Raw genomic sequence first — 14,968 nt, 5'->3', positions numbered from 1 at the left:
CAGACAGTATTAACGTCATTGCATTCCCCTTTAGTGCCTTGTCTCTTTGTTCAGACATATACACCTGAATGTGCTTCTCTCCTGTGCACGGCAGAGGATTTGTATAAATCACTTCACACACTCACAACACAAGATCAAGCCATTCGCCCTCTCTGATCCGTGTTATTTCTGATGACCATGGTCGTCTCCTGCTCCTTTTGTCATTTATTACTAAATGCAGTTCTACCTTGGTATATCTGTCTCATTCAATTCATGGAGCAACAGAATGAGACTTTATTAAAACATGGCAGGAGTAGTTAGTGGATGCCAGCGGAGAATGTTGAGCATACAAAGTGATGCTTTTTGACGTGCGTTTTCAAAATTGATGCAAATGATGGAATTCTAAAATGAATTCAGGGATCGCAGGAAACAATGAACACGTTATACGAGCCCAATTATAGGAAGTATGTCAACAAAATAGAGAGAGTACAGAGGGGATTTACTAGAATGTTGCCTGGGTTTCAGCAACTAAGTTACAGAGAAAGGTTGAACAAGTTAGGTCTTTATTCTTTGGAGCGCAGAAGGTTAAGGGGGGACTTGATAGAGGTCTTTAAAATGATGAGAGGGATAGACAGAGTTGACGTGGATAAGCTTTTCCCACTGAGAGTAGGGAAGATTCAAACAAGGGGACATGACTTGAGAATTAAGGGACAGAAGTTTAGGGGTAACATGAGGGGGAACTTCTTTACTCAGAGAGTGGTAGCTGTGTGGAATGAGCTTCCGATGGAAGTGGTGGAGGCAGGAAGGTTCGATTTTATCATTTAAAAATAAATTGGATAGGTATGTGGATGGGAAAGGAATGGAGGGTTGTGGTCTGAGTGCAGGTAGATGGGACTAGGGGAGAATAAATGTTCGGCACGGACTTGTAGGGCCGAGATGGCCTGTTTCCGTGCTGTAATTGTTATATGGTTATATGGTGTGTACGCAAAAAGACAGTAAGAGATGCTTTTGTATGACGTGGGATGTTACAGAGATTATGTTGGAGGGAGTTGAGAGGGGAAAGGGAATTTTGAAATGGGCATTTTGACCTGGACAATACAAGCAAAATGGAAAACAAAACATTCCTAGGCTCTTTGACTGCGGCCTTCCTCGGCGTTATATCTAATCCCTCCGAATGTCTGTGTAGATGCAGACCATTGGAATCAATATTAAATTATCTACATTAAGGTGACATCTTTCCGATATACGGCATTTGAAGGTTTTTTTTTTTTTTAAATTTCGAGTAACTAGTTTCATGTGCCTAGCTCCGAAACGGGCATTTCTGCTACAAGTGAGACTATCTGCGATTTACTCCCACCATCACCACCTGGTAATTTGGTAGGCAAACCCATATTCCTGCAAGTTACAACACTGTGGGCTATTTAACAAACGCTGCAATGCTCTGAATACCCATATTGTACCATAGCCCATAGACAACGTGTCCGCACGCTGACTCTCGCTGCAAATTATCATCGATGTTTCCAGTAACCTGTCCGCACCTCATATTCATGCAAAGTGATCTCGTATTCTCTCTTTTCCAGCTCTGACCAAGGACTCAGTGAAGTCTCAGCACGATTTCATTTTGTATAGATATTGCTTCGCCGATGGAGTGATCTCAATCATTAATTTCAGCTTTATCTCAGAAGAAAAGTGGCCCAGTCACCTCTGGCCCACAGAACCTCTCTGCAGCTACACCGGCTCACCTTTCTTCCAGTTGATTCGTCCAGTTTTTGGAGTCGGCATATCATCATGGCTCACCAAGCATTCGAAATAATCCCCACTCAGCCAGTCACGAGTTGAAATGTTGACTTTGCTCTCTACGATATCTGCATGTCCTGTGGGCTGGATCTCTGATTCCAAATGTACCTTTTCGTGGTTCCAAGATACTGTGATATCATAAGGTGCATCGGATACCCGACAGGTTAATGTTACGGTCATCTCCATTAACTCTTGTTCAACAGGTGGAGGAAGGATTGTAATCTTCGGTTCACCGCAGGAATCATCATCTGTGGCACAATAATTAATGTGAACATAAGCATTTGCAGGAGTAACCGGGATCGAAGGTTTACACCAATCATCTGCCCCCAAAACTTGAATGTGTACATGACCCCTTCTGAGTAGTGATTCTGTGAACATGGGCCCTAAATCGTCATGAACTGACTTTTGTCTCTGTGCGACACAATAAATGAAATGGGAGATGGCATCATGGGCTAAACCGCGATATGCACTCAATGCTGGAGTGCTGTAACTCACACCACTTCATCCAGGGACCCCGACAGTCCTTTCAGATGAGGCAGAGGTTCACTTGCACCTCCACCAACCACTGTATCCGCTGTTGTAGATGTGGGTTCCTGTACATCGGTGAATCAAAGCGCAGACTGTGGCGTTCGTTTCGTTGAATACCTTCGTTCTGTCCGCCTTGCCCTAGGCCAGTGATTCCCAACCTGGGGCCAAATGGCACGGCAAATTTCAGGTGGGCCACAGAAAAATGTTGGCATTTAGGGGGCCACAGAGAAATGTTGGCATTTAGGGGGCCACAGGTTCAATGAAGGGGGCCACAGAGCTACCACACTGTTGCCTCCTAAATTTCAGTTCTAATAAATTTAAATCTATGTAGTTGAAATATTTTTGATGTTTGAGGAATAGAATAAAAGAGAATATATGTGCAATTAATAGACACTGATATTTTTATGGAAGGTATTATAATATTGAAGTACTTTTTTTCCGCTAATAATGTCAGGGGTCACAGAAAAATTAAAAGATCCCAAGGGGGCCATGAGCTAAAAAAGGAACCACTGCCCTAGGCGATCACCAGCTTGCCAAACACATTAAAACCCCGCTCCATTCCCACACTGTTCTTTCTGCCCTGGGCTTCCTCCACTGTGAGAGTGAAGCTAAACGCAAATTGGAGGAACAACACCTCATATTTCGCTTCAGCAACCTAGAACTCAGAGGTATCAATATTGACTTTTCTAATTTCAAGTAACCTTTGCATTCCATCTCTCTCCGTCCACCTCCCACCCTCGTCATCCGACTAGTTTCACTGCGGTCCTGTTTCGTTTCATTCTGTATCTACTCGTTATCACCATTTCTAGAGCAACAACGGACCAATGTGGCCTCGACCTTTCCTTGTTCATCTTTGCTGGCTTTGATTTGTTCTTTTCATACCTTTCATTCATTTGTTTGTACATTCTCATACCTCTAGTTTCCCTCTCCTCTGATTCTAAGTCGGAAGAAGAGTCTCGACCTGAATCGTCACCTATTCCTTTTCTGTGCAGATGCCTAACCTGCTGTTACTCTGGAATTATGTTTCTATTTTCGGTGTAAACCAGCATCTGTACTTCCTTCCTACACATAGACTTTCACAATGTCAGTGAAGTACTACCACCGTGAGCGCTAATGTTTACACTAATATCCCGAGACATACCACGGATGTATTTCTTACCTGGAGATCTACTGATGTTTTGGCTTTTCAAATCTTTTCCATGGTTGACTTGGCAGGTATAGACGGAACCTTTGAACCACTCTGTAGCTGGGAATGTCAACTGGCTGGTCGCCGAGAAGTTACCGTCACTGTTCACCTGGAATGCGGGAGAGGTGACGATGCCAGAATCCAATGACTCGCCATTCTTCAGCCAGTTCACAGTAAATTTCGCTGGAGTGAAATCGTTGACCAAACACACGGCGATCGCCTTTCTGCTGCGCTTGATTTCCTCAAGGGCACTTATGGTAATGGTGACGGTAGGATGATGTACCTCGCGGTCTGAAAGAAAATAAACTTAATTGGAATTGCTCATAAACTATCGTTGATTAATAATGACACCCAATATTTTGACCAAAAAAACAAAAACAACAAAAATGATAATTTCACTTTTTCTGATTAAAAGTACTTTTTGGACTTGGACTTCCCGAGATGCTGCTAAATTCTTTGTTTATCGCGGTACATCGAGTGCTGGTAAATGTGGACATTATAGCTCGGTAAGTCGTTGTCACAGGGATGTGATGGGCCGACTTCTGCTTATGCCCTCTGTGACTGTGTCTGTGCTTTTAATACTCTTGATAATGTTCTCAACATGATGCACTCAGCCGCTTCAATTGTTTGCGAGGTAAAATGTAACCTATCTATGGATAGATCAGTTCCTCACGAATTATATGGATGTGCTGGTGATGATAATACATTAATCAGCTCTTTTCAAGCTCTCTACAAGTACATTTTTGTTTTTTTATGATTTTATAAATGGTGAATTGTCTCGATATTTGAAGCACCGCCTTTCGTTCCGTCACAAGAACGAACGACAGTGCTTCCGTATTATGAATATCGCTCTCGCCCCTCGGTGCCAGGAAACAAAACTCACCGTTTTATCGTAACAACAACAGCAGATGCAAAGAGCTGGAATAATTTGGCGGGTAAGGCATGTGTCACTTTCTATTGAGACTTTAAGCCTTTGGTAGTTAAATTGAGAATGGAAGTTCATCAGTGTTCCAGATGTTACATGGCATCTGTGGATGCAGCCACATTTTCACATCACCATTTCGACATGAATTGTCTGTCTTTGACTTGTTGGATCGTGGAGCTCAGATGAGCGTTCGACAGTCAGTGTGACATGAAGAATAAAACCGAACAGGGCACATTAAGTCAAGTACTTATCTCCAACTGTCAAATCCCGCGGATTATATGGATTGCATCATGGCCTGTTTCGGGAACATCCAGGAGCGGAAAAGGCTGCAAAATGTTGTGACCACTGGCCAATCCATAACCGGCTCGGACCCCCCATCATCAAAGGGATGTATCGGAGTCACTGCCTCAAGAAGGCAGCCAACATCATCAGAGACCCACACCATCCTGCCCACACACTCATCTCACCACTGCCATCGGGAAGAAGGTACAGGAGCCTGAGAACTGTAACGTCCAGGTTCAGGAACAGCTTCTTCCCTACAGCCATCAGGATATTAAACACTACAACCTCATATGCTCTGAACTACAATAGACTATTATTATTATTATCATGATTGCACTGTTATTGTTTGTTTTGAGTATGTGTGCATGTATACATGTAAAAATGTCATTGTTCTATCTGGGACATATGACAATAAAACATTCTTGTCTCTCGACTCTCAACTCCACCCTCGGCCTCGCGCTGCACCCCAACACGAACCTGGTACTTTCGCTACATAGTCTTTTTGGTTGTGCTGAACCACGCAGAAGATGTCGCCTCTCCCTGCCTCCGCCTCGGTGATGGTTAACTCGCTGCTCCGGGTGTAAGTTCCCAACTTATTGAACACTGCCGGGTAGTCCTTCACTCCGGTGGTCAGTTGTTTATCATCTTTCTTCCAAGAAACACTGGCGCCCGCAGGGGAATAGCCCAACGCCAAACAACCGTAGGTGAACGAACCACTGGAGCCGTGATCCTCACAGGTGAAGAGAATGAAGGGGCTGGGCGCGGATGGAGCCGCTGCAAGGCAAAGGCCACATGAATGTTAAACTCGTTAACCAGTTTTCTATTTCATGCAACTTCACCTGAGTATCATCAACTATTAGCTAATCATTCCGCCTTGATCCCACCTTGGAAAACATTGGCTGAAAACTTCTTGGGGTGCCAATATCTGCCAGTTACGGTCCATATTAGTTGGAAATATATCGATAGGCCTCCAGTATTAATTACTGTAAAATTCCCAGGGTTTCTCAGGAATGCTCAATACTCAGTGGCTATAACTAACGTTGGCCTATGGGTTACAATCTCACCAAACGCCTTGTTGCAACTGGGGATGATGGAGTAAGGGCGGAACTACAGGATACAGTGTAAACACATGTGAGAGGGGGTGGTTGGGATTGAAATGGTAGCTCTGTTATTTAACGACAAATAACACACTTAAAATTTCACTTTTTTCTGTATTTTGTTGTCCCATCACTCACGAAAATATACCGATCATTTGTATGCCGACAGTAATTGCAAGTAAATTCCGAAAGACAAACCGGCCGACAAGAACATTACATTCATACCAGATTAAACACATGTATGAGATTGCATTATAAGGATTAAAAATAACTCTCTCAATATAATATCTGAATTAATAAAGGTTATGTACCACAACTTCTGGAAACTAAATGTAGCATATAAATTGTAAGAACATGTAAATACTTCGTAATTAAATAAATTGGCACAGGTTTCAATGTTTGCCTGTGTGCACCATTGCCTTAATGAATTCAATAATAATCCATTAAAATTAATGTTTATGCAATGACGCTCAGTTCCGTTTCCAGCATCTTTAAAACGAGTTTACGTTTACAATGTTATCGGCACTGAAGAACGAATGATTAACATTGTATCTCTGTCCGATAGGAAACGAATAAAAATATACCAATTATAAATTACAACCTGCAACCTATTAAAACAATATCTGAGTTTGCTTCGTGACTTTAACAGGAAAAGGCTTTAAGTCATATAGTAGTCTACGTTTAATAGTGAAAATGCCCAATGTTGCTAATTCAATGTTTTAATTAAATAAATGCAAATGTAAATTTGAACGTCACTCAAACCCTCCCCTAAGCCATCGATTTCAATTCCCACTCTGTTCAAGGATTAGTGAGATACCCTGTTTTATAATTAAAATTAAGATAGCAGAGTCAGGGGATATGGGGAGAAGGCGGGAACGGGGTACTGATTGGGGAAGATCAGCCATGATCACATTGAATGGCGATGCTGGCTCAAAGACCGAATGGCCAACTCCTGCACCTATTGTCTATTGTCTAAAATAGCTGAGAAATTTTAGTTTCCAACATTCCATTTTATTTCCTAATTTTTTATTTTTTTTACCGTAACTATTAGTAAAACTGATATTTTTCATTAGCAATTTACTAAATAGAGGGACATTTTATGTTTAAATGACATTGGGAGCCACAGACAAACATGGATTCAAATTCTCTTTCTAATAAATCCATGGATTAAACGTTATTCCAAAACTACAACTGTTCCGAAATCTCCCCATTATACATTCAACGCATTTTCCAAATGGGGAAACTCGTGTTCTTTGACATTAAACAGATTAGGTTAGGCAGCAACTGTGGAAAGAGAAAACCAAGCATTTTCCATGTCGACTATCATTGTGAAACTAAACCATGGCGAATTCAGTAGAGGTTTAGCATAGAAATAGATCCTTCTGCCAACCAAATCCAGGGCCACTCACAAGTTCCACGTTATCGAACTATCGCATCCACCCCCGACCCACCCGGGTCAATAACCCAGGTCATTTAACCTGCAAACCTGCACTCTTTTGGGTTGTGGGAGGAAAGCTGAGCACCAGTAAGAAACCACAGGGAGAACGCACAGAATCAGAATTAGGCCATTCGTCCCATCGAGCCTACTCTACCATTCAATCACAGCTGATCTATCTCTCCCTCCCAACCCCATTCTCCTGCCCATAACCCCTGACACCCGCACTAATCAAGAATCTATCTATCTCGGCCTTAAATATATCCACTGACTTGTGGCCTCCACAGCGCTCTGTGGCAATGAATCCCACAGATTCACCACCCTCTGGCAAAATAAATTCCTCCTCATCTCCTTCCTAAAGGAACGCCCTTTAATTCTGAGGCTGTGCCCTCTGGTCCCAGACTCTCCCACTAGTGGAAACATCTTTTTAGTTTAGTTTAGAGATACAGCACGGAAACAGGCCCTTCGGCCAGAATCCGTACAGACCAGCGATCGCCCCGTACACTAGGGACAGTTTTACAATTACCGAATTACCAAAAGCAATTAACCTACAAACCCCGCACGTCTTTGGCGTGTGGGATGAAACCGGAGCACCTGGAGAAAACCCACGCAGGTCATGGAGAAAACGTACAAACTCTGTGCAGACAGCACCCGTAGTCAGGATGGAACCCGGTTCTCTTGCGCTGTGAGGCAGCAACTCTACCGCTGCACCACCGTGCCAACCCATTTTTTGTTAATTTTCTATCCATGATTCCATTTTTTATTTCACACCAGCTCGCTGGTTCACAAATTGTTCACATTGAGAATGTTAACCTAAGGGAAAACATTTCCACACAGAGGGTGGTGGGTGTATAGAACGAGCTGCCACAGAGGAGGTAGTTGAGGCTGGGACTATCACAACACTTGGACAGATACATGGATAGGACAGGTTTGGAGCGATATGGGCCAAACACGGGCAGGTGCGACTTCTGTAAATGGGACATGTTGGCCGGTGTGGGCACGTTGGGCTGAAGGGCCTGTTTCCGTGACTCTGTGACTAGTGTAGATGGGACATGTTGGCCAGTGTGGGCAAGTTGGGCTGAAGGGCCTGTTTTCGTGACTCTGTGACTAGTGTAGATGGGACATGTTGGTGGGCATGGGGCAAGTTGGGCTGAAGGGCCTGTTTCCGTGACTATGTGACTAGTGTAGATGGGACATGTTGGTGGGCATGGAGCAAGTTGGGCTGAAGGGCCTGTTTCCATGACTCTGTGACTAGTGTAGATGGGACATGTTGGTGGGCATGGGGCAAGTTGGGCTGAAGGGTCTGTTTCCGTGCTGGGTGACAACCATTCTAAACTCCCCTTTCTCTGCATCACTTATTGTTAATAAAGAAAGTTTACATTTGCTGTTTAGAAACATAGAAGAATAAAGGTGCAGGAGTAGGCCAATTATTCACACACCATTCATCACGTACTTGCTTTGGATTGGCTCTATAAACTTTAACAATGCCATTAGAGTCGTTCAATAAAGAGACACAAAAGTGTATTTGTTCATTAAAACATCTGCCAGCAGCATGTGACTCTAACCATGCTTAAAGCTTCTAATATATATATATAAATATAATATAATTGGCTATGTTTAAGAGGGAGTTAGATGTGGCCCTTGTGGCTAAAGGGATCAGGGGGTATGGAGAGAAGGCAGGTACAGGATACTGAGTTGGATGATCAGCCATGATCATATTGACATCTCTCTTTTCCCTTTCCCGTGACTTTCAGTCTGAAGAAGGGTCTCAACCCGAAACGTCGCCATTCCTTCTCTCCAGAGATGCTGCCTGACCCGCTGAGTTACTCCAGCACTCTGTGAAACGTCACCTATCCATGTTCTCCAGAGATGCTGCCTGACTCTGTGTTTGTCTTTTATGAAAACATTATGTTCTGTTGCTCTGTAAATGCACCTTATCCCCCCTCCTGTTTAAATTGACGAGTTCTCCAAATCCACCCTTTCCAGGCCTTTTATTATTCTGTAGGTTTCAGTGAGATCCACCCTAATCTTTCTAAACTCCATTAGTACAGGCCCAGAGCCTTCGAAAGCTCCTCATACATTAAGCCAATCACCCAGGGAATCACTCATAAACCTCTACTGGACCCTGCACTAGTCAGTGATACAGTGTGGAAACAGGCCCTTCCTTCAGCCCATCTTGCCCACACCCACCAACATGCCCCATCTACACTAGTCACAGAGTGATACATTGTGGAAACAGGCCCTTCAGCCCAACTTGCCCACACCCACCAACATGTCCCATCTACACTAGTCATACACTAGTCACAGCATGATACAGTGTGGAAACAGGCCCTTCCTTCAGCCCATCTTGCCCACACCGACCAACATGTCCCATCTGCACTAGTCACAGCATGATACAGTGTGGAAACAGGCCCTTCCTTCAGCCCAACTTGCCCACACCCACCAACATGCCCCACCTACACTAGTCCCACCTGCCTGCGTTTAGTCCATATCCCTCCAAACCTGTCCTATCCATGTACCTGTCTAACTGTTTCTTAAATGTTGGGATAGTCCCAGCTTCAACTACCTCCTCTGGCTGCTCGTTCCATACACCCAGCACCCTCTGTGTGGAAAAGTTACTCCTCAGATTCCTATTAAATCTGTTCCCTACCTTGAATGAATGAAACTTTAAATATATCCCTCCTCACCCACCCCCTGCCATTGATTCCTGGGATCATTCTCGTAAATCTCCTTGGATCCTTTTTGTATTCTAGCTCCTCTCTACTTTCCCACAATGTCCTCGGATATATCCGATCAGGCTCGAGATGTTTCTACCTTCATACACGATAGTACCTACAGTACTTCTTTGACTGTAACACTGTCAGCTCTCAAGACACTTCCATTGACTGCCCCAAGTTCCTCCGTCTATGGTAAAATCTTGTCCTTCTCCTGTGGCTCCACACAGAGGTGAGCGCTTTGATCCCTTAGAGGTCCCACTCTCGAGGGGATCTATCTATCGCAGGCGCTGCCTCAAAAAGGCTGCCAGCACCATCAAGGACCCACACCATCCTGGCCATACACTCATCTCTCCGCAGCCTTCAGGTAGAAGGTACAGGAGCCTGAAATCTGTAACATCCAGGTTCAGGAATAGCTACTTCCCCACAGCTATCAGGCTATTAAACTCAACCTCAAACAAACTCTGAACTATAACAGCCTATTGCACTTTACCTGTGTAGTTATATGTGTATATATATATTGTACGGTATATGGTCACACTGATCTGATCTGTATTTATGCCTAAAATACTCTGTTGTGCTGCAGCAAGCAAGAATGTCATTGTCCCATCAGGGACACATGACAATAAACTCCCTTGACTTGACTCTCTCTGGCTACCCTTTATACAATCTCTTGAGATTGTCCTTTGTACATCTGCCACAGCTATAGAGCTATATGCGATCTCCTTATTTCTTTTTTTAGCTAGCACCTTAGTTCCCAAAACTCCTCCAGGGATGCACCTGATCCCAGCTGTCCCAACTCTTACTCTTGGCCAAAGCCTCAATTTCCCTCATCAGCCAAGCTTGCTTTACCCCTCACTCTAACAAGGACATGTATGTCCTGAACTCTTGTCAGCACTTTTAAAAACATCCCACTTCCCTGACATTCCTTTTCCTTCCAACAACCTGCTCCGGTCAACGAGTGAGTTTCTGTCTCATCCCCTCAAAGTTGGCCTTGGGGGTGGGAGGTTGAAACCTTCACGTGGTCCGCCCTGTTTCAACGAATGCAATCAATCTGGCGTGCACAATCGAATAGAACAAGTTGTCCTACAACTTTAGGCTGTGCACGCCATACACAAGAAAGTTGGCCTTGCCCCAATTTAAAATTTGAACACATGGGCCTTGTCCAGAACTATCTTAAACCTAATCAAACAGTGGTTATTGCTCCATGAACACTTCATTCACTTGCCCTTCCCAATGTCCCTAGACTACATCAAGTTTTAGAGTTTTAGTTTAGAGATACAGTGGGGAAACAGGCCCTTTGGCCCACTGTGTCCACGCCGACCAGCGATTCCCGCACATTAACACTATCCCACACCCACAAGGACAATTTTTACATTTACACCAAACCAATTAACCTGTACATCTTTGGAGTGTGGGAGGAAACCGAAGATCTCACGCAGGTCACGGGAGAACGTACAAACTCCACCGTACAGACAGCAAGGTCCTGTAGTCAGGATCGAGGCAGCAACTCTACCACTGTGCCACCCTGACCAGCCTCTCACATGTGAGGCTCTGACTGCTGGAGAAAACTCTCCTGAACACATTCGACAATTTTCACCCCATCTACAACCATTCACACGATGACTATTCCAGTCAACATTGGGATCCCCATCTACAACACCCATTCACCTGCAATCTCCCGGCATATCTGCTCTAATTCCCGTTGACTATACGGGGGTCTGTAGTACTACCCAACAAGGTGATCATCCCTTTCTTGTTCCTCAGCTCCACACATAGAGCCGCTCTAGACAAACCGTCTGTAATGTTACCTCTGAACACAACAATGTAACCCCCCCTCCACCCCACTCCTTTTCCCTCACCCTGTCTCTCCTGAAGCTCCTGTACCCCGGAACATTGAGCTGCCAGTCTCCACTCACTGAACCAGGTACAATGTACCTATCCATGCCCCAAGCTGCCAGTCTCCACTCACTGAACCAGGTACAATGTACCTATCCATGCCCCAATGCTGCCTGACCCACTGAGTTACTCCAGCTTTTTGTGTCTGTCTCCGGTTTAAGCAGCACCTGCAGTTCTGCCTTCCTCGCTGTCTATTCTGTCCCCGATACTTCCCCTCATCACCCTCCATTCTTGAGTGTCACAGCACCGTCTCATTCCCTACATCGAGGGGCCACCTTCTCTCTTGCTGGGCATCCACATGACGACCTCTCTCTACGTCCTGTCCAAGAGATTCTGTCTCCAGGATGGTCCTGAGGTCAACCAGCTGCTCCTCGTTCCCTAACGTGGGCTTTAAGGAGCTGCACCTGGACACACGGGTGTGGTGGTCATTAGGTACCTGCAGTTCTCCCCCCCACTACCCCGCCCCCCCTCCCCTCCCCCTTGCCCTCCCTCTCCCCCACTCCCCCTCACCCACTGCCACTCCCCTCCCCCTCTAACCCCCACAGACCTGTGGTGGGGTCCGCACACAGCAGAGAACATCAACACCAGGCTCGAGTTTGTTTAATAATTTATTAAAAACTAATACTTTGTTAAAAGGAGGAAAGAGAGAGAGAGAGAGAGAGAGAGGGGGTAGAGTGGAGCGGAGGAGAGAGAGGGGAGGTGAGAGAGAGGGGGGAGAGAGAGAGGGGGGAAGAGAGAGCAGGGGGAGAGAGAGCGGGGGGAGAGAGGGGAGAGAGGGGAGGGGGAGAGAGAGGAGGTCACCAAGGCCATTCCTCAGTCTCCGTCATTTCCCTGTTGTCCCGCGGGTCACGGGGAGTTTCTCCCTCCTCCGATTGGTCCGAGATCTTGTCCTCCAGGTACTGGTGACCTTTGACCTTGTGTCAGGGATCATAGGTCAATCCTTGTAAACCTCCTCTGGACCCTCTCCAGAGCCGGCACATCCTCCCTCAGATACGGGGCCCAAAATTGTTCGCAATGGGGAGGAGGGAGCGGGGGGGGGGGACGTGGGGGAGCAGGGGTGGAGGGGGGTCTCTGGACGTGTCCATGAGGCTGTGACTGGAACATCGATCAGATGGGCAAGACTGGACAGACCTTCATCTCACTGTCTTACAGCAAAGAAATCTGGCCCTTTGGCCACTGCAGCCACACACTGGTCACTGTGGTCACTGATCTCTGGATCCAGGCTGTTTCTGCAGAGGCGAGGGTTTGAATCCCACCACTGCCCAGTGTGTGTGGGTCAGCCACACCACTCTGGTCACTGCAGAGACTGAGCCTGGATCCAGAGACTAGTGTGTGGCCGCAATGACCAGTGTGTGGCCGCAATGACCAGTGTGTGGCCGCAATGACCAGTGTGTGGCCGCAGTGACCAGTGTGTGGCCGCAGTGACCAGTGTGTGGCCGCAGTGGCCACAGTGGCCAGAGAGGTGTGACTGACCCACACACACAAGGCTGTTGGTCAGGTGGGATTCAAAGCCTGGATCTAGTGGGTCAGTGTGAGTGACCAGGCAGAGACTGACCCCCCCTGTGTGGCCGCGGTGTGGACGGATCATCGCTGTCAGCAGGTTAATCATTGACCGTCTGGGAGAGAGGATTAAACTGCAGGAGAACGAGGGCAGAGACCAGACGAGTGGCCATGGAGTGTCCAGCTTGTCTGATTCTTCTCTTCCTCATCCCCATGTCCTGCCACCAGCCCACACGCCGTACGTATACCCCCTGCCCCGCACTTTACCCCCCCTGGTGTGACTTGCCCAACGGGTCTTTGACCTTCCACGTGGAACCTTATCAATACCGGCTCCAAAGTCCGTGTGGACTCTTCTAATCAATAGTTTAAAGTTGAGACAGAATGTCCCAGCAGCTGCTGATGGATGGAAACCGCTGGCAGTCCCAGCCTGACGTTGATATTCCCCTCCACTCTCACACCCTGTGATTCACATCCAATCCCCACTCACCTCCCTCAGGGCCCAATAACCTGCATCGAGTGTGTCCTGGGCCTCCTCCATTGTCAGGGTGAGTGAGTGAGTGAGTGAGTGAGTGAGTGGGTGAGTGTGTGAGTGTGTGAGTGGGTGAGTGAGTGAGTGAGTGAGTGAGTGGGTGAGCGGGTGAGTGAGTGAGTGAGTGAGTGAGTGAGTGAGTGAGTGAGTGAGTGAGTGAGTGGGTGAGTGGGTGAGTGAGTGAGTGAGTGGGTGAGTGAGTGGGTGAGTGAGTGAGTGAGTGAGTGAGCGGGTGAGTGAGTGAGTGAGTGAGTGAGTGAGTGAGCGAGTGAGTGAGTGAGTGAGTGAGTGAGTGAGTGAGTGAGTGAGTGAGTGAGTGAGTGAGTGAGTGGGTGAGTGAGTGAGTGAGTGAGTGAGCGGGTGAGTGAGTGAGTGAGTGAGTGAGTGAGTGAGTGAGTGAGTGAGGCCCAGCACAAATTGGAGGAGCAGCATCTGGTATTTCACGGGCAGCTCACACCCCAGCGGTGTGAACATTGAGCTCCAACATAACCCTCTCTCTCTGTTCCTCCCCCCACCCGAATTCTCCCATTATTTCCACTGTCCTGATTACTTTTACTGAATGTTACACCTCGTTTTCCCTTCCCCTTTTTACAAGAATGTTGCCAGGACTCGAGGGTGTGAGCTACAGGGAGAGGTTGAGTAGGCTGGGTCTCTATTCCATGGAGCGCAGGATGATGAGGGGTGATCTTATAGAGGTGGATAAAATCATGAGAGGAATAGATCGGGTAGACGCACAGAGTCTCTTGCCCAGAGTAGGGGAATCGAGGACCAGAGGATATAGGTTCAAGGTGAAGGGGAAAAGATTTAATTGGAATCTGAGGGGTAACTTTTCCACACAGAGGGTGGTGGGTGTATGGAACAAGCTGCCGGAGGAGGTAGTTGAGGCTGGGACTATCCCAACGTCCTGGAGCTAAAGTACAGGACTCGCATGTGACTCCTTCCCCCCACACCCCCACCTCTCCCCCCCTCCACCCTTCACTCTCCTCTCCCCCCCCTCCCCCCTTCACTCTCCTCTCCCCCAGTACAGTACGGAGGTTGAATATGCATGCCATTCTGCCTGCCTAGTCACTGCCTAGTCACTGCCTGTCATTCTGAAA

The 14,968-nt window shown here is 46.6% G+C and overlaps 1 protein-coding gene across 1 annotated transcript in view; it reads right to left on the bottom strand.

Annotated features, from left to right (window-relative positions):
• The window catches only part of LOC116974745, a 58,865-nt gene that overhangs the window by 478 nt on the left and 43,419 nt on the right, over positions 1-14,968 (bottom strand). The window contains exons 9-11 of the mRNA XM_033023458.1: positions 5,175-5,492; positions 3,464-3,781; positions 1,722-2,024 (exon numbers count right to left, since the gene is read on the bottom strand). Of these exons, the coding sequence (XP_032879349.1) occupies positions 1,722-2,024; positions 3,464-3,781; positions 5,175-5,492 (939 nt within the window). The remainder of the gene's footprint in view (positions 1-1,721; positions 2,025-3,463; positions 3,782-5,174; positions 5,493-14,968) is intronic.

The sequence above is a fragment of the Amblyraja radiata genome, chromosome 6 (assembly GCF_010909765.2).
Source record: "Amblyraja radiata isolate CabotCenter1 chromosome 6, sAmbRad1.1.pri, whole genome shotgun sequence".
Classification (NCBI taxonomy): domain Eukaryota; kingdom Metazoa; phylum Chordata; class Chondrichthyes; order Rajiformes; family Rajidae; genus Amblyraja; species Amblyraja radiata.
This window is presented reverse-complemented; position numbering and strand designations above follow the sequence as displayed.